Here is a 19827-nt window from a genome sequence, read left to right as displayed (position 1 = left end):
AAAGATACATATCAACTTCTAGACCATTTGAATTTGCTTGATTTTAAGTTCATAAAAGGACAACATTTGTTAATTACTATGGATGTACAAAGCTTCTTCACTTCAATTCCAAATGAGGAAGGAATACAAGCAGTGAGGGAAATACTACAATTTTTTCCAACCATAGATAAGAATCAAGCAATTTTGATCTGCCACCTTCTTGACCTGGTCCTCAGCAATAATGTGTTTGCATTTAAGGGGTGCCTATACTTACAACAGTCCGGTGTGGCTATGGGCACCCCTTGTGCAAACACATATGCAAACTTAGTAATGTACCATTGGGAAAAGGAATACGTTTTTCCACATTCTTCCTTTCATAAGATCTCAGTCTATAAACGTTTTGTAGACGACATCCTAATTATATGGGATGGCTCAAGTGAAGAATTTCTTTCATTTAAAGAGCACTTAGAGACCACAACTAATTTTCTTAAATTCACAGTTGAAGCATCATACGACTCAGTGAATTTTTTGGATGTCAGTTTAGACATCAGAGAAGGTAAACTGACATCCACATTATATAAGAAAAAATGTTGGAAAAACACAATTTTAAGATATGATAGTATGCACCCACGTCATATCTTTAAGGGCATTGTAAAGAGCCAGTTTACTAGGCTGAGTAAAATCTGTACAGATACACATGACTTATTAAGGGAGGCTGACAATATGGAAAAAATGTTTCTAGACAGAGGATATGAACATGATCTGGTAACTATGGTTAGGAACCGAGTATTGAAAGAGGGAAGGACATCAAAAGCAGAAGTTAAGTATAAAGGTTCTTCACTCCATTATTATAAAAAGGATGTCAACAATAAAAAGGAAAAGGTTGCTTTTATAACAACATACACAAATGATAGTTTAAATATTAGGAGAATATTGACTAATAACTGGAAAGTATTGTTAACAGATGAACATACATTGAGGTTAGTAGGGAATAATCCACAAATAATATATAGAAACAACAAAAATCTCAAAAGTTTATTATGTGACAGAGTAGGTTCCAGCAAGAAAGACTTTACAGGGCCAAAGAATCTCTTTGGTACATACCCCTGTAAACATTGTAATTATTGTAAATACATTACCAAGGAACATGACTTTGTACATTCAGATTTGCCATATGTATTCAAACCAAGATTTAGAGCCACTTGTGATTCCTCTGGTTTAATATATTTAGCTACTTGTGAACAGTGTTCAGCTTTTTACATTGGTCTAACTAAGAGGAAATTAAAAAATAGAATTTACAATCACCAGTACGACATTCATAACAAAAATGAATTGAATGCCCTAGCAAAACACATTCGACTCCACCCGACACACTCTTTTGTGTTTAGAGTTTTGCAGTTAGTGGAACCTAATGCTAGAGGAGGTGATTATATGAATTCCTTAGAACTAAAGGAGTTGAAATGGATTTTCAGACTAAAGGGTCATCATTCTCCAGGCTTAAATACCTATGTTACTATAAGGCCTTTTTTGAATACACGTAGATAGGCATTCCAGGGTCAATACATTTTTTCACTATAGTCCAACAGTACTTGTCAATTTTAATTTGGAAACACTTTAAATGACATAATTTGGGAATATTTAAAATAATTAAGTTCCCATTAAATATTAAATATTAATTTGTTTTCCTTCTGGAAAGATTGTTATAAGTTCAGATGTTTTGATAATATATACTTGTCAATAATAGTTAGATTTATATATTGTCAACTATGTCTTTTGTTTAACAGATCATCAGTTTTCAATCTCATAAGAATAAGGAACTATTTCTGCACATAAGCACATTCATTCCTATATGTGCAGTAAACAGTTATTTAAACTTAGGTTTTTAGAGTAATCACACACATTTACATATTTATCATATATATTATATATATTAAAAATCTTTATTTTTATTGTAAATTAATAGCTTTTTATAAAATACATTAGCTATATTTATATATTTTTGTAATATTTGAAACAGCATTTTTTCCTGCTTCACCCAACATTGAGTCAGATACACATGGTTCTGAGTCTACATTATTTATTTGTTAGCTCTTATGTTAAGCAGTATTTTCTCAGAGCTCTGCACATGAAAAGTGCTATTTTTTGTAAAATATTTTTTGTAAAACATGCTTGAAACAAGGAATTCTTAATTCAATTTTTATCAGTAAACATTAAATAGGAAAGCAGAATTTAGCTGGTAAATATTTTGTCATTCTGCGTTATGTTTTGTTTCTGTTTTGTTTCTCTTTAGTTACAGGCCGTTTAAAGCTCGTTTTAAAGACTTTTGTGTGTGTTTTTAAAAGAGCATTACGTTAATTGAATAACTGCATAATGAACCATTAATTGTTTGATTTATTGAATGATGAGATTCTTTTGTTACTATATAAGCTTGAAGTTTATTATGTTGTTTATGGTCTGAGGAAGCGTATCAGGAGATACGCAAAAGCGCTTACCACAGTTTTGAATAAACCTTTTACTTTGGTCGTGGAGAGTCTGGAGTTTATTTTCCTACTATATATTCTATATTTTAACTTGAGACTCCTCAGCTGCAGTGATTCGTTTTTTTCCCATTTTGTTCCTGCTTTTGCTTTGCATATTGGGATCACTACAGCACACGGCATGGCTAATTCAGACGTGGAGTAGGATTATAACCCAGAACCGAGGAACCTCTCTAATGAACAACATTGGACTGCTATCACTACTTGTAAGTTTAATCCTTTATTGGCTCTGGACCTCAATGTGCCTGCTCCTTTTTCTACGGAAGTATCAATTGACAACTTAGAAACTTTTAACACTAAAGTTAAGACACTAGAGAATGATTTGTATAAGCTTCAACGAATAATGTGGCAACGTAAACGTATGGAGGCGTGTCTGCACTACAAACTAATTCCGCGAGGTATGCGCATTTTGTGCATGCCTTCTTATGGAGACAGTCACCCTATACTCCTTAAAAAATGGCAAGAAATAAATATTGAAGCTAGCCACAAATATATACAGTTACATATTGATTATTTTAGTCCGCTAGAGAATGAACTGTTGTTACAAGTCACTTCTCTTAACAAAGAATTACGAGACAACTTTAAGGAAGATTTCGGTTTAAAAAAACTTGACATAGTCTATAGCCAAGTGAATGCTTATGCCACAAGACTTCAACAAATTAAACTAAAAAAACTTCAGCGTGATTTTAAGGATTTTTCAACCGGAGGGGTCTTTGTGTGGCCTAGGAGACCTGACCCTTACCAGCGAAGAGAGAATCAAGTTCAAAATCAAGCGCCATTGGACTATACCCTGACAGCGTCAGCACCCATTGGTTCCACCCCTACAGGTCCTTTGCCCGTCCCTCAAGAAGACGCCTCACTTGAAGCTTTCACCACGCCCCCAGAGTTACCAGCGACTGCGACTACCAACACGTTTACCTCAACTCCGTTACCTAATCAGGAAGCCAATAGAGTTTCTCTACAACCGCAGAAGAATCTTGGAGCCATACGCAAACATCACTCTCAAGAGAATACCCCTTTTTTACCACTCCCCATAAGGAAATCTTCCTTTCCACGAGAAAGACTGAGCAGTTGGGAAACCAGGAAAAGGAAACATTCAGGGGAGCCTGGCACGTATCAAAGAAGAAGGCAGAAACTGTAGAACCTCTTTTCTTCAATTTGTCCAGGTACGTCCTTACTATACACGATAAAGATTTACTGAATAGGGGACTGTCTTTCGTTCCTTCGCAAGGAAGTGTACTCTCAGATGTTTTGATAGACCTGCGCATGTTTGGTCGTTCAATAGCTCTGAAACTGTTTTTCTCAAAAGCCTCTGAGCAAGTGAAAGAAAATAAAACCAGTTCATTTATTCATAAAAAGAAAAGTTCCTTCACACCGCCCTTGCCAAGTCACGTTGAATCCTTTGTGAAAATATGTGAACATGACTTTTATAACTATTTTCACAGCAAGAAAAAGAAATGTTCTTTTTTAATATGTCTAGTGAAATTAAGTCTTCTCTTTACAAATTATCAAATGACTCCACCATAACACTGAGACCAGTAGATAAGGGGGGGGGGGGCATAGCACTGTTTGATACCATGAAATATGAAACTTTGATGCTTGAAATGTTGAATGATGTTAGCACTTATTTAGTAATTGATCATGATAATCTGAATGCAATAATTAAATCCATTAAAGATGATTTATACGATTTACTTATGTGCTACCAAATATCAAAAAGTCTATATGAATTCTTTTTGAATGAAACACCAGTAATCCCAAGCATAAAAGGCTTACCCAAAATGCATAAAGGGGTTTTACCCCCACCTATGTGACCAATAGTATCCAGTGAAAAATGGGTCACTGAGAACATATCAATATATTTAGAAAATACATTAAGACCTCTAGTAGACGCCATTCCAAGCATACTCAAAGATACATATCAACTTCTAGACCATTTGAATTTGCTTGATTTTAAGTTCATAAAAGGACATTTGTTAATTACTATGGATGTACAAAGCCTCTTCACTTCAATTCCAAATGAGGAAGGAATACAAGCAGTGAGGGAAATACTACAATTTTTTCCAACCATAGATAAGAATCAAGCAATTTTGATCTGCCACCTTCTTGACCTGGTCCTCAGCAATAATGTGTTTGCATTTAAGGGGTGCCTATACTTACAACAGTCCGGTGTGGCTATGGGCACCCCTTGTGCAAACACATATGCAAACTTAGTAATGTACCATTGGGAAAAGGAATACATTTTTCCACATTCTTCCTTTCATAAGATCTCAGTCTATAAACGTTTTGCAGACGACATCCTAATTATATGGGATGGCTCAAGTGAAGAATTTCTTTCATTTAAAGAGCACTTAGAGACCACAACTAATTTTCTTAAATTCACAGTTGAAGCATCATACGACTCGGTGAATTTTTTGGATGTCAGTTTAGACATCAGAGAAGGTAAACTGACATCCACATTATATAAGAAAAAGTGTTGGAAAAACACAATTTTAAGATATGATAGCATGCACCCACGTCATATCTTTAAGGGCATTGTAAAGAGCCAGTTTACTAGGCTGAGTAAAATCTGTACAGATACACATGACTTATTAAGGGAGGCTGACAATATGGAAAAAATGTTTCTAGACAGAGGATATGAACATGATCTGGTAACTATGGTTAGGAACCAAGTATTGAAAGAGGGAAGAACATCAAAAGCAGAAGTTAAGTATAAAGGTTCTTCACTCCATTATTATAAAAAGGATGTCAACAATAAAAAGGAAAAGGTTGCTTTTATAACAACATACACAAATGATAGTTTAAATATTAGGAGAATATTGACTAATAACTGGAAAGTATTGTTAACAGATGAACATACATTGAGGTTAGTAGGCAATAATCCACAAATAATATATAGAAACAACAAAAATCTCAAAAGTTTATTATGTGACAGAGTAGGTTCCAACAAGAAAGAATTTACAGGGCCAAAGAATCTCTTTGGTACATACCCCTGTAAACATTGTAATTATTGTAAATACATTACCAAGGAACATGACTTTGTACATCCAGATTTGCCATATGTATTCAAACCAAGATTTAGAGCCACTTGTGATTCCTCTGGTTTAATATATTTAGCTACTTGGTTTAATATATTTAGCTACTTGTGAACAGTGTTCAGCTTTTTACATTGGTCTAACTAAGAGGAAATTAAAAAACAGAATTTACAATCACCAGTACGACATTCATAACAAAAATGAATTAAATGCCCTAGCAAAACACATTCGACTCCACCCGACACACTCTTTTGTGTTTAGAGTTTTGCAGTTAGTGGAACCTAATGCTAGAGGAGGTGATTATATGAATTCCTTAGAACTAAAGGAGTTGAAATGGATTTTCAGAATAAAGGGTCATCATTCTCCAGGCTTAACTACCTATGTTACTATAAGGTCTTTTTTGAATACACGTAGATAGGCATTCCAGGGTCAATACATTTTTTCACTATAGTCCAACAGTACTTGTCAATTTTAATTTGGAAACACTTTAAATGACATAATTTGGGAATATTTAAAATAATTAAGTTCCCATTAAATATTAATTTGTTTTCCTTCTGGAAAGATTGTTATAAGTTCAGATGTTTTGATAATATATACTTGTCAATAATAGTTAGATTTATATATTGTCAACTATGTCTTTTGTTTAACAGATCATCAGTTTTCAATCTCATAAGAATAAGGAACTATTTCTGCACATAAGCACATTCATTCCTATATGTGCAGTAAACAGTTATTTAAACTTAAGTTTTTAGAGTAATCACACACATTTACATATTTATCATATATATTATATATATTAAAAATCTTTATTTTTATTGTAAATTAATAGCTTTTTATAAAATACATTAGCTATATTTATATATTTTTGTAATATTTGAAACAGCATTTTTTCCTGCTTCACCCAACATTGAGTCAGATACACATGGTTCTGAGTCTACATTATTTATTTGTTAGCTCTTATGTTAAGCAGTATTTTCTCAGAGCTCTGCACATGAAAAGTGCTATTTTTTGTAAAATATTTTTGTAAAACATGCTTGAAACAAGGAATTCTTAATTCAATTTTTATCAGTAAACATTAAATAGGAAAGCAGAATTTAGCTAGTAAATATTTTGTCATTCTGCATTATGTTTTGTTTCTGTTTTGTTTCCCTTTAGTTACAGGCCGTTTAAAGCTTGTTTTAAAGACTTTTGTGTGTGTTTTTAAAAGAGCATTATGTTAATTGAATAACTGCATAATGAACCATTAATTGTTTGATTTATTGAATGATGAGATTCTTTTGTTACTATATAAGCTTGAAGTTTATTATGTTGTTTATGGTCTGAGGAAGCGTATCAGGAGATACGCGAAAGCGCTTACCACAGTTTTGAATAAACCTTTTAAACCTTTTACTTTGGTCGTGGAGAGTCTGGAGTTTATTTTCCTACTAAATATTGTCTATCTTGTGGGGCCGTAATAAATTTTGAAGGCCTCCTAGGGATAGGTTCGACCGAATCCGGAGCCATCCATGCCTTCCGAGCCACTACCTCCATGAGAGGGTCGAAAGGCGGAGACACCCAAGAGGTGGAGGGTTGAGATCCGAACGCCTCCAGGTATACTGACTCGTCCTCGGAAGGATTAAGGGAGGGCCAGTTCCCCCTCTGCTTAAGGATTTCAAGGATGTCTGAAAATTAGACATCCTCAGAGGAGGACCTTGGGGATCCCTCCGACTCATCCAAGTCAGTATCTGATGTAGTAGACTCAGGGGAGTCTAGATGTTTCCTCTTACATGTCCTCTTACGTGGGGGTTCCCCTGACGGATCAGGAGAAGCCTCAGAAGAGGAAGATATTCCCAATGGGGAAAACTGAGGCATTGGATCTCTGGGTCCGGGAGCAAGAGAGTGGGAAGAGACGTCAGCAAGCACTGTAGTGGGAGGAGCTGATGGATCTGTCCATTGACTAAGCCCGGGGGCTAGTACACTCCTCATCACCTCGAAGGCTCCCCCGTCAGAGAGACCAGAAAGTTCCCGCTACGAAGAGATAGGAACCCCAGGCCTCACCGAGACGGAAGGCTCCGAGGCAGATGTCGGGGCCGAGCTCACCAACGCCGAAGCTCCGAGAGGGAGAACGGGGTCGGACAAGGGTCCGATGCCACTCGCCCCCTCGGAGCCGACGAGAGAGACCAGACTCCCGGATCCCTCCAATGAAGGTCTCAAGGAGGAAATCGGAGCCGAGGACGACGGAGCCAAAAGGGGTGGTATCGGCTCCGAAGTCACAACGGTGCCGGTTCCGAGGAGCTCCGGCTCCGAGCTCTGTAAGACAGTCGAAGGAAGAATGTTTGGTGGATGTGAAATAGCTACCGTCTGTTGAGATGGGCTATGGAATATTTGGGCCAATGCCTGAGACTTTAACAGTCTACTCACCACTCTCTCGAGGTCGTGATCAGACAGCCTGGATGACCAAGAAGAACGGCTCCGATGGCTCCGCTCCGAGAGCAAGGGTGATCTCGGAGCCGAATGTATAGATTCCACTGAAGGGGATCGAGATCTCTTTTTCGAGATCAATGGAGCCAACGGAGCTGAAGATACGTCTGCTCCAGCCGGAGCCGACACTGAGTGTCTGGATTTGACAGTATCGGCGCCGGATGGAGTCAATACTGAGACTGGTAAGGTGGAAGGATCGGCTCCGGCCAGAGCCAATCTCGAATCTGGTGAGGATGAACCCGAAGCCGACGGCTTGGAAGTCTGAGCCGAAGGCTTAACGGGTTTCGAGGGCTTCCCCGGCGCCGACTTAGTCGGGGAGCTCTCGGGCTTTAATAAGCCCCTTAATATCAGCTTATTTTTTCGCTCCTGCAGGACTCTTGGACTGAAAGCATGACAAATAGCACAAGAGTCCTGCAGGTGCGAAGGTCCCAGGCAATAAATACAAGAAGTGTGACCGTCTGTCAGAGACATCTTCTGACAGCACGAGTCACACTTCTTGAAGCCTGAGACATTAGTGTCCCTCGACATGACTGTGTCGAGGAAACACAATAGTAACACACACACAAAACACTCAGTCCAACAATTTAAATTAAACAGGGATAACACACAGTCATACACAAACAATCCCTGACAGGAAAAAATTTAGGGAGGGGAAGGCCTAAGGCCTAACTAGGGAAAAGGGAATAAAATACTTGAAAAAAAAGGGAACACTGACGGGAATAGGGCTAAAGTAAGTCGTTAGGTTAACAAACACAAATATATATATAAAATTTAAAGGGGGGTAGACGAAAAGTCTCAAAAACTGTTCACTTACCTAGAGCTGGTAAAAGAAGACACCTCGTTAGCGAAGCGGCAAACAAGATCTGGGTAGTCTCCGCCTTGCATCATGGGATATAGGGTTGCCTCAAGCTGGTAAAATTAGCTCTCAAGCTTAGCAAGTGCCGAGTCGGAGCCGAGGATCGGCTCCGAACCCATCCAGCAAGAATGAAGGCAAGATTGACAACTTAACATCATATTTTTAACTTTCTCATAATTATTGGTTACACTTTTGTATAATCTATTTATGACGTATGTATTTATATATGTGTATATATCCCCATTACTATGTGTTCACTTGGACTTTTTTCCTTTCCAGTGCTTTTAACTTCAAAATGGTGGAGATGGAGCTTCTCTCATTAATACCTGGCCAGCTGTCAGCTTGTAGGTGAATCTGCCATTTAAGTTCACTGATTTCTAACATCAGTGCCCATTGTTTATTGTCATCAATAATGACATGATCTATAGCCATATAATGGAAAACATGCCCTTCATTGTTGGTGATATGCTTTGCTATGGCATTATTTGTGTTATGTTTTTTAATGGCATACTCGTGCTCATATAGTCTCTGAGAGAGCCCTCTCTCAGTCTTTCCTATATAGAAACACAGGCAGGATTTACATGAGGCCAGGTATACTACTGCTTTAGAAGTGCAAATATATCTGTTCCTAAGATAATACATGTTATTTCTAATAGTAAAGCTGTTTGACACTTGAATTTTATTACACCATGTGCAGGTTCCACACTTAACCATTCCTTGTTTACATTTTGTTTCTCATCTCCATTTTGTGTTCAGTAGATCCTTAAAATTTGCCCCCTTTCTATATACAATTCTTAGATTTTCCCCTATTCTCTGTCTTATGTTTGAATCCTCTAATAGGATAGGCCAGTTCTTTTCAAAAATGTTCCTTAACATGGCAGTGTACTGGTTAAAGGTCAAAACCAAGGCTTTTGAAAATTCAGATGTTACCCCTTCTTTTTCATTTTTCAATCGACTCTGGGTCCTGTCCTCACTGCATATTATCTCATGTGGCTGATCTACAAACTTTTTATATTAACCTCTCAGATTAATTCATCCACAAGGTCAGAGGGATAGGCCCTACTAAGAAACATGGACCTCAAGATGTTAACCTCTTTCATAAAGTCATCATGCATGGTGACCATTCAGGCCACTCTGACAAGTTGCCCCATCACAACCGACCTCTTTTGATGGTAACGGTGCGAACGGCTGAAGTGCAAAAAGGAACTGGAGTATGTCACTTTCCTATGAATCTTAGCAACATATCTGGTGTTAGTGGTATCTTTAAGAAGGCAAATGTCAAGGTAATGGATGGAATGGGTGTTATAATCAAAGGTAAACTGCAAGAAAGCTGTAGTCTCATTGATATAATTCAAAAAGCTTTCCAACTCTATAAATGGCCCTTTCCATATGATGCAGATGTCATCCTGGAATCACTGATAAAGCTTAATATGGGGGTAAAAGGTAGATGAAAACACAAATTGCCTCTCCCAGTAAGCCGTGACAACATTTGCAAAAGATCCGCCACATGGTGAGCCCATGGCTACACCCTTACACTGTAAATAAAAGTTGTTGTCAAAGGAGATGTAGTTATTAATGAGAACTAACTCTAGAAGTTCCATGATAAGCCTACTAGTCTCATAAGCCACTTTATGTTTTAATAGCATTTCACTAACCCAATCCAGACCTACGTCTTGTGGGATGACCGTATAAAGGTCTTTGACATCTATGGTAACTAGGATGTTAATGGCATCATAAGAAATTTTGTTTACCTGGGCTAAAAAGCTCCATGAATCTTTACAGATCTGTGATTCCTTTGCTATGATTTTTTTTCAATTCATAATCCACATACTGGGCACATGCTGACGTTATGGAATTCCTGCCATCCACAAGGGGTCTCATTGGGGGGTTGCCCAAGCTCTTATGGATTTTGGGAATACCAAAAAACACTAGTATTCTGGGCGTAATTATATTTAAGTACTTAAACAGGTGAATATCTAGTCTCCTTTCAAGGAACATGTCTGTTATTTGTGAATTAATCCTTTTATATCCCCCATTTAACTCATTGTGTGTGACTTCTTTGTATGTGTCAGTACTTAAAACATCATACATTTTGTTTTGGTACATTTCCACACTCATAACTACCACCCACCCCATTTGTCAGGTTTCATCACTCTTATTCTCTCATTTTGCAGGAGTTCCAAAGTGACTTGTTCACTTTCATTTAAATTGCCCTTTAAATGTTTTCCCCTACTATTGTGTAAGTTCTTAATATCTAATTCACATAACCTTTCCTATGTGAAAAGTTTGGGGTTTCCATGTATTACCAAGCACTCTTTGCGAATTACGTTCATACAATAGAGCAAAATTAACTTTCCTTAAAACAACTTCAAGTCAGTAATTGTGGTTGTGAAATCAAAACATTTTGTTGGTACAAAAGTCATGTCTTTAGATAACAGGTCAGCTGCCTTGGTGTTAATTATGACTTCAGAATAATTATACACTTTAAAGTCCTTTTGTGTGTTACAAATGATGGAATAGGAATAATTTTCACTTGGTTCATGGCCTGTTTCATTCTCATTGTACAATGCATGAAGTTCTATTAAATCACTGGATGTCTTGGGCCTGGTTCCTTGAAAAAACATACATTGGAATCCCTCCTGTGCACCCTGCTTGCCTTGAAAGTAATATTTGTTCTTAATTCTCTCAGACCTTCATAAATCAGTGTACTCAGTCATAATTGAGGGGCTCTCCACCTTCTTCTACTTCAACTTCCAATGGCGGTCCAATAGTGCAGTTGCCTTCATAAGGATGGCGGTTTTCACTAGTACTGAAATGCTTACATTTATACTGAGAGCCAGCTGGTTTTGGGTAGGCAAGCCCGTTAGCATATTCTTTTAAGTCTCTGTCTATTTTATTACTTTTTCCTTTTTGAGCTTGTCTATATATTGGTCAATACTAGTGAAAGTTCTCTTATATTCATACTTAAAGTGTTCATATGCCATGTCTTCCCATATGCTCCTATCTAAGATGGCCAATGCATTAATTAAAGAGATGATTTTTTTGTCATTATATTTAACTAAAAGCTGTAGCAGTTCGAATCCGAACCTATTGAACAACTGAAGTAAATCAAGGTGCAGAGGGGAATCAGGAATAAGGACAGTGGGGTACTTCCACAATAATTATGAGAAAGTTAAAAATATGTTTTTCCTTATATAGCTTGTTTTTAAAGAGTAATTTAATTATGCATTAGTGCATGCAACATTTTAGCAACCCATTGTGTTGTTTTTTAATGTTAAGTAAGTGTATAGATCCATTGTGTAGTGGTTCCCTTACAGCACTCTATTAGTTAATGTGTTATTTTAAATTCAGCATCAATGTGTGGCAACCAATGAGAATGGATGGTAAAGCATAAGGGAAGTGATATTTGTGAACTTTGCTTGTCTGATGAAGTTTTACACATTGTGAAACAAAAGCGCTAACCAGTTTAGTTTTTATTGTTTTATGTATTAAAGTGGTGCTTGCACCTTTTGAGTACTTGCATAAAGTCTACAGTCGTTCTTCAAGCCGTTTCTACATTTGTTGACTACCTTTGGGATTTTTTATTTAATTTTGTGAGTTTTTGGCTTGTCGGCATATTAGTCTAGTGATGCATCTGTGCACAAATATGCTTCATGAAGTCACAATCATCCCGCACATCTTGCCTTAGGAGAGGACAAACATAAATGTCATGAGAGAGTTTCATACCTTGCAAAAATACAGACTTAATGGCCACTGAATGAACTTTTCCACTGCTTTTGAAAAATTATGCTCAGAAGGAGATAGAAGAGATCCTGTTGCATACGTTGGTCAATCTTTGGAAGTTTTTTCGACAAAGCTCTTCAATCCCTCTAGCCACAAGACGTGCCTTAGGTTTTACTCTTTTTGGAGTTTGCTAGGATGCACACCCACCTACTGGAGATGTAGTTTTGGCCAACAAAGTCAACTTCTACAAAAACATAATTACCTTTCCAGCTCCATATCTTATCCTAACTTGAAGATTCAAAAATATGCACTCAATAAGAAGTGCATAATACAACATAAGCGATTCTGAAGGCTGTTAAACAGTTTCTATATGTAGTACGACAACAAACCATTCTGTGCCTGCAATATTAGCTGGATGGAAAAAAGTTCAAGTTGTACCAATTATTTTTTCTCCATGCAAGCCCATTCTAAGATTTCCTCCCATACTTACCTAGCAGGTTCATAACTGATAATGGTAGTGTTACTCTCCACCCAACTTGCTACTTCATTTCTGCTATGTGAAATCCACTCAATCCTGATTTATATTATTACCCACTGCAGTGCCTGATGCCTTTCCTGATAAATGCACTTGAGGGCTGACTTCATTGAGACAAAATGTTAAGTTTAGTACATGCTGTTAATGCTGTTTACCTAACAGCTCAAAGGTAAGCATTGCATCCAGGAATACCATAATAAATGTATTCATCCAAACCTATTTTTGCTAAAAATCATTTATGTAATAAGCCATAGAAACTACACTGTCTCTGATAACCTGATCACAATTAGTTTCTCTCTTAAATCCAAACTTTTTCCTTTATCAAAAACATTATTTAATGTAGTCACATTAAAGTAAGAATAATTTTATCTCTGTTCAAATCCTCTGCTAAAATCTTCACTACAATATCTTTTCTTCTCCCAGTCAAAACTGAAAGAGAGGCCCAGCAAAGCTAGCATCTTCACTGCAATAACTTAAACCTCTAGTGGAGGCCAGGGTGATATATGCAAAAAATCTCTGAAGTACATGGCTTCTGAATGCAGTCCTAAACAGCATAAGTGCAAGGCATGCTTTTGTTTTCCCAGCTTTCACATGACTTATTGTCTTCAAAGGCAGAAACCTATAGCTGGAAACCAAACTATCTGGGTTTTTAAGATGTGGTGATTATCTATTTTTGAACATCCATGCTACATAAGCAGCACACTGGGGATAAACACACACACACACACACACACACACACACACACACACACACACACACACACACACACACACAGCCACAGAAGCAGATACTACTAAGAAAACTATCACAATATCATAAAGCAAGGTGCAAAGCAAACTGTTGTAAAAGTTCCAAACAAAGGAAATAACTCCAGACTTAACAGATATTTCAAATACAAACAAAACATTGTATCAAGTGCTGTCAGCCTGTCAAACAAAGAGAACTAACAGAAGTAAAAATGTTTCTCCTGTACTACATAGGCCTTATCAAATCAGGGCACTAGACTAGAACAGGATGTTCAGTTGAGCATAGCTAATAACTATGGAGACTGAGAGCTGAACTATGACAGGATACTGAAATCCATGAAGTTTTACATTTTGGAAAACAGAGTGAAAGATGGGACATGATAAAAACATAAGAGTGAGCTTTTAACATGCAGCATCAGTAAGAAGAGATCTGGGGAGAAAACACACATGAAGGAAGGGAGCAACTACTTACTCAGGGATTGAAGGTTTGAAATGGAGCTACATTGCTTCTTAAAGAAAAGTTATGAATTCATGGAATACTTTCCTAGAGTAAGGCGATATAAGATACATTTCTGATGCTGTCATATAACTGTAGTGAGGCAAGAAATCTAAAGAGATGCAAATAGAGGTTAATTAGCAGTTCCAACCCTGCATAGCTAGTGTCTAACAAAGCGTACCATGGAATACTACCCTCACATCTCTGATTAAACCTGTCTTTGGCTTCCATACGTTATATGTTCATACCGCACATATTCCTGTGCCTTTACTTGATGGCTCCACACCAAAGATAAATTAGAAGACTGGTTTCACCGCATGCCCTGCTATTTCTATGCATTTTACAAAAAAAAAATACATTTGGTTGTCATTTCTTCCTGTTTTTAAAAATGAACCAACAAGGCGACCACAGCAAGTTCCCACCTATACTCCCTCCACAATAGACTGCAGTGGATCACTCACTCATACTATGCAAATATAAGTGACTACATCAATCTCTCTATACTTTGTTTATCATGTTACCCATTCTGAGCATGGAACCTCTGTATGATACTAACTCAAAGGTCACTGGAACTCTGAGATTAAACTCAGTGAATCAAGAAACTAGCCCTGCCTCTAGAATGTGTCAAGAGCAATTTATGATGTCAACTTATGACATGGTTCCCTTCAAACATGTGAAATTACTGTTTTGGCTCAAGGGTAAATGGACTTAAATCTGATTTCATGGAGTTTGCCGCCTGAAGAAATGATACGTCCTTCAATTTTGCACATACACCTGACCAGCATTTCGGAGAGCTTTGCACACACACCCACTTCTTCAAGTAATATCAGGGGTTGCACCACTTTAGAGGAAGGGGGAAAACTTAATTAAATGGGATTTTCAGATTCTGATTTCGATAATTAAAGTCAAAGTCAAAGTAAACTTTACTGTCACTTCGATTCACACAAGTGCGAACCGAGCATAATTATGTTTTTTAGGGGTCAATGTGCATACAAAACAAGACATTTAACATGCCAATAATACACACAATTCTATAGATGCAGATAACAATAATAAATACTAGCATTATTGCACTGATTTAACAGACTGCCAATCATTACTAGGTTAGATCCTTACCTAAAATGAGAACCTTACCTAAATTAGAACCTCACCTAAAATGAGTACTGCTTTCCCGACAAACAACAAAGGTGGTAAAATTCAAGCAAAGCATGGCACCTATAATGGTCACGGTCATCCATGCTTCCTTAATTAACCTCTTGCTCCTCGAGGCTGAGTGACTTAAAAGCGAATGTTGCTCATTATTAAAGCAGTTAAGCACCATACTGGCATATATAATTGCTGCACTTTACCTTTCTTGCATTTCTTGCAGCTTTAATTCTTGCTCTGATAGTTTCTTCTGCATTTCAGCCTCATATTTTGCACCACTTGTACTGGAATAAGAGAGAAAAATGTGGTCAAGGTGCTACACAAGCAGCATTTTTTTAATATACTTTAAGAAGCTTATAGTGTTAAACATAGGGCAACAGTCATTCTGCAAAAACAGCATTTTAATTTGCCACCAAAGCAAGCAAATTTGACAGTCAGCTAAAAGAAAATGTATTGCAGGACTCCGACATGACAATGGTTACTTTAAACTGACTGCCGTAACAGTGAGGGGCTAATCTCTTTAAACCTGTGCTTCTTGAACTGGCATGTTTATGTACATCCATGCCAACCACATCTTGCTCCACAGGGCTTGCTGTAATTAACGACTAGGTTAGTGCCCTTAGTATACAGTGTAAAAAGAAGTTATGAAGTTATGTACTCGCCATAATGTTCCATCTGTGTTGTCCATTTTCATCTACGGACCAAAAACAAAGACAAGAAACAAGTGCAACCCCAAAAGGGAAACCAATAAAATACAAAAGCACTTGTGAATCAGTACGTCCAGTGCAAAATAAACAATTTATTAAAAGGCCAGCAAAAAAAAAAAAAATAACTTAATGCTTTAATTTAATCACCACGTTTTCGTTTCAAGACTTCTTCAGATAAAATTCCACATAAAATTGTTGCCTTTAAATATCAAAAAACTCCACCTATCAATTATACACCATTCAATAATAGTGAATTAGAAGTTATGTACCTACCATAACGTTCCATGTTAGTTGTCTTCTCTCGCCTTCTTTCTTGCTGGATGGGTTTGGAGCCGATCCTCGGCTCCGACTCGGCACTTGCTAAGCTCGAGAGTCACATTTACCAGCTCGAGGCAGCCCCATATCCCATGATGCAAGGCGGTAATTACCCAGATCTCGTTTGGTATCTAGAGGAAAAACTGCCTATAAACTTTCCACCAAGGAAAGAAGAACAACTAACCTAAAAAGGCTGTAAGGGGAAACCAGATAATCAAGGTCCAGAAGTAACTGGTGTCCAAGGAAGAACAATCTTCCAGAGAAATAGGAAGTTCAAGATCTGTCCAGGCTATGGGGACAGGAGGGAGGGACGCAAGAAAGAAGGCGAGAGAAGACAACTAACATGGAACGTTATGGTAGGTACATAACTTCTAAATGTTAAGTTTTCAATCTCACCTTCATTCTTGCTGGATGGGACCGCGTCCCTAGCACCTCTATCCTGGGTGGCTCAATGGAACAGACTCTTGAGAACTGTGGAACCAAAACTTGCCCTGTCCCTGGAGGCCAAATCCAATTTGTAATGGGAAACGAAGGTATGAGGAGTGGCCCAAGTGGCTGCTGCACAAATAGTGTCTAAGGGTAGCCTAGCTTGAAAGGCTATAGATGTGGCTAGACCTCTTGTAGAATGTGCTTTAGGTTTTGAAATGAGTTGTTTGCCCCTAAGCTGATAAATGTCCGAGATGGTGGAAGACAGCCATCTGGATAAGGTTACTTTAGAAACAGGGAGACCTTTTTTATTTTCAGCATAGGAAAGGAAGAGCTGATCAGACTTCCTGAATTGCTTCGTTCTGTCCAAGTAATATCTGAGTTGGCGATGAACATCTAGGTAATGCAATTTTTGTTCCGCCCTGTTAGAATAATTGGGAAAAATACAGGAAGATCAATGGATTGGTTTAAATTTGTCTTAGAAGCAACCTTGGGCAAAAAGGATGGATTGGTTCTTAAGGATACTCTGTCCTTGTGGAAGACTAAGTAAGGAGGACGTACACAGAGGGCATGAAGTTCAGACACTCTTCTAGCCGAGGTAATAGCGACTAGAAAAAGTGTCTTCCAAGAAAGAAACTTTAATGGGCATGAAGCAGCCTGTTCGAAAGGGGGAAGTATCAAGGATGCCAGCACTAAATTTAGGTCCCACTGTGGTGGAGGATCCCTAACAGGGGGTTTAAGAAGGAACACCCCTTTGAGAAAGGCTTTACAAAGTTTGTGGGACATAATGATTTGGTCTGCAAATCCGACGTGGAAATTCGAGATTGCTGCCAACTGGACTTTAACTGTGGAAAAAGAAGAACCTGAGTGAAAAATTTCAGCTAGAAAGTCCAAGACTGATTGAATAGGGGCAGTAAAGGGGTCTATGTTCTTAGACTTTGCCCAAAAGGAAAAAGTTTCCATTTGCTAGAGTAAATCCTCCTGGTAGAGGACTTAAGAGAAGCTACTATGATATCTCTAATGGGGTTAGAGATCATAGGAAGCCTGGCTAAGGAAGGAAGTGGAGCAACCAAGCTGTGAGGTTGAGAGAACGAATGGACCGGTGCCGTTGACCCGACTGGTGGGTCAGATCTGGAACTGGGTCCAGATGCCAAGGCTGCACCAAGAGATGGCGATGAAGGAACGGGAACCAAATTTGTCGAGGCCAGTAAGGGGCAATGAGAATCATTTTGGCTCTCAAGACGGTAGCTTTCTGGAGTACTTGAGGTATTAACGGAAAAGGGGGAAAAGCATAAAGAAGTCCCCGGGGCCAATCCTGGGTAAGAGCGTCTCTGGGGGAATGGCCCGGAAGTGGGAAGAGAGAGAAGAAGTCTGGGCATTTGCTGTTTTGGGGTGTAGCAAAAAGGTCGCAGCATGGGCGGCCCCACTTCTGAAAAATCTCTTCCACAATAGATTGTTTGAGAGACCACTCGTGAGGCATGAGTATAGCTCTGCTCAATCTGTCCGCTATTATGTTGGTTTTCCTGGGGATATGCATTGCTACCAGAAACCGATGAGAGGAGATCGCCCATTGCCAAAGTCTGAGAGCTTCTCGACACAAGGGATAGGACTTGGTCCCGCCCTGCTTGTTGATGTACCATACCACGGACATGTTGTCTGTGTGGACTGCAATTGTTCCTAAGGGAAGAAAGTCGTTGAGGGCTTGCAACATTAAAGGCACTGCTCTCATCTCTAGGACATTTATGTGCAGGTGGTATTCGAACGGTGGCCACGTGCCATGAACCATCCTCCCCTGATAATGCCCCCCCCCACCCGATCAGGGAGGCATCAGAAGTGACTGTGGTTACCGGGGCCGGGGGGGACAAATGGTCTGCTCTGATTGACTAAGGGAGAAGAAGTCCACCAGGATAGATGGTTCTTGCAGGTCTGTGTCACCAGGATGTTGTGACGCATGGGAAGCTGTTGGAAGGACCATTGGGTAAACAACATCCATTGCAGAAGACGCATGTAAAAACGGCCCAGAGGAAGACGTGTGATAGCAGCTGCCATGAGGCCCAAGACTTTCAGGACCAACCTGGCTTGTACCTTCTTGCTGGATAGGATGATCCGAACATGGTTTTAAATATCTAGGATTCTTTGACTTGTTAGGTTTGCTGACATCCGAGTAGTGTCTAGATCTGCGCCTATAAAGGTAATAGATTGGCAGGGCGATAAGGAAGACTTTTCGAAGTTGACCGAAATTCCTAACTGACCGCAGAGACAGAGTGTAATCTCTGGCTTGGAGAAGTTGATGCCTGGTGGTGGCTGAGAGGAGCCAGTCGTTGAGATACGGAAACACCTGGAATCCTTGACGTCTCAGGTGAGCTGTGACTGCTGCCATGCATTTGGTGAACACTCTGGGGGCTGTAGTGAGACCAAAGGGCAGGGCTCTGAATTGAAAATGACCGGTCCCCATCCGAAAGCGGAGAAACCTTCTGAAGCGTCTGTGGATTTTTATATGATAGTACACATCCTGAAGGTCTATGGAGCACATCCAGTTGTTTTTGCCCAGAAAGGGCAAAATCGATTGAAGTGTGACCATCCGAAATCTTGTCTTTTTGACAGACTTGTTTAGTCTGCTGAGGTCTAATATTGGTCTCCAATCTCCCGTCTTTTTGGGGACCAAAAAGAACCTTGAGTAGATTCCGGATTCTAAATGATCTGCTGGAACAGGCTGGATGGCCCTTTTCTCTAGAAGCTTTGAAACTTCTAGATTTGCAATTTCCCTTAGACGGGGTGGGACGTCTGGAAGGGAACCTTTTTGAGGGAAGGGGCTTTTCTAGAAAGGTATTTTGTAACCCTCGGATATGATTGACTGTACCCATT

General features: G+C 38.8%; 1 protein-coding gene across 1 annotated transcript in view; it reads right to left on the bottom strand.

Moving 5' to 3' along the window:
• Nucleotides 1-19827, bottom strand: part of LOC122808948 (NF-kappa-B essential modulator-like) — a gene marked incomplete in the record, with an annotated part of 2932895 nt that overhangs the window by 2086636 nt on the left and 826432 nt on the right. Inside the window, 1 exon segment of the mRNA XM_044080106.1 lies at nt 15718-15798. Coding sequence (XP_043936041.1) covers nt 15718-15798 — 81 coding nt within the window.

The sequence above is a fragment of the Protopterus annectens genome, chromosome 8.part0 (genome assembly GCF_019279795.1).
Source record: "Protopterus annectens isolate FY-2018-M chromosome 8.part0, PAN1.0, whole genome shotgun sequence".
In the NCBI taxonomy this organism is placed as follows: Eukaryota; Metazoa; Chordata; order Ceratodontiformes; family Protopteridae; genus Protopterus; species Protopterus annectens.
Note: the sequence above shows the minus strand (reverse complement) of the source record. Positions and strands in the feature narration are given on the sequence as shown.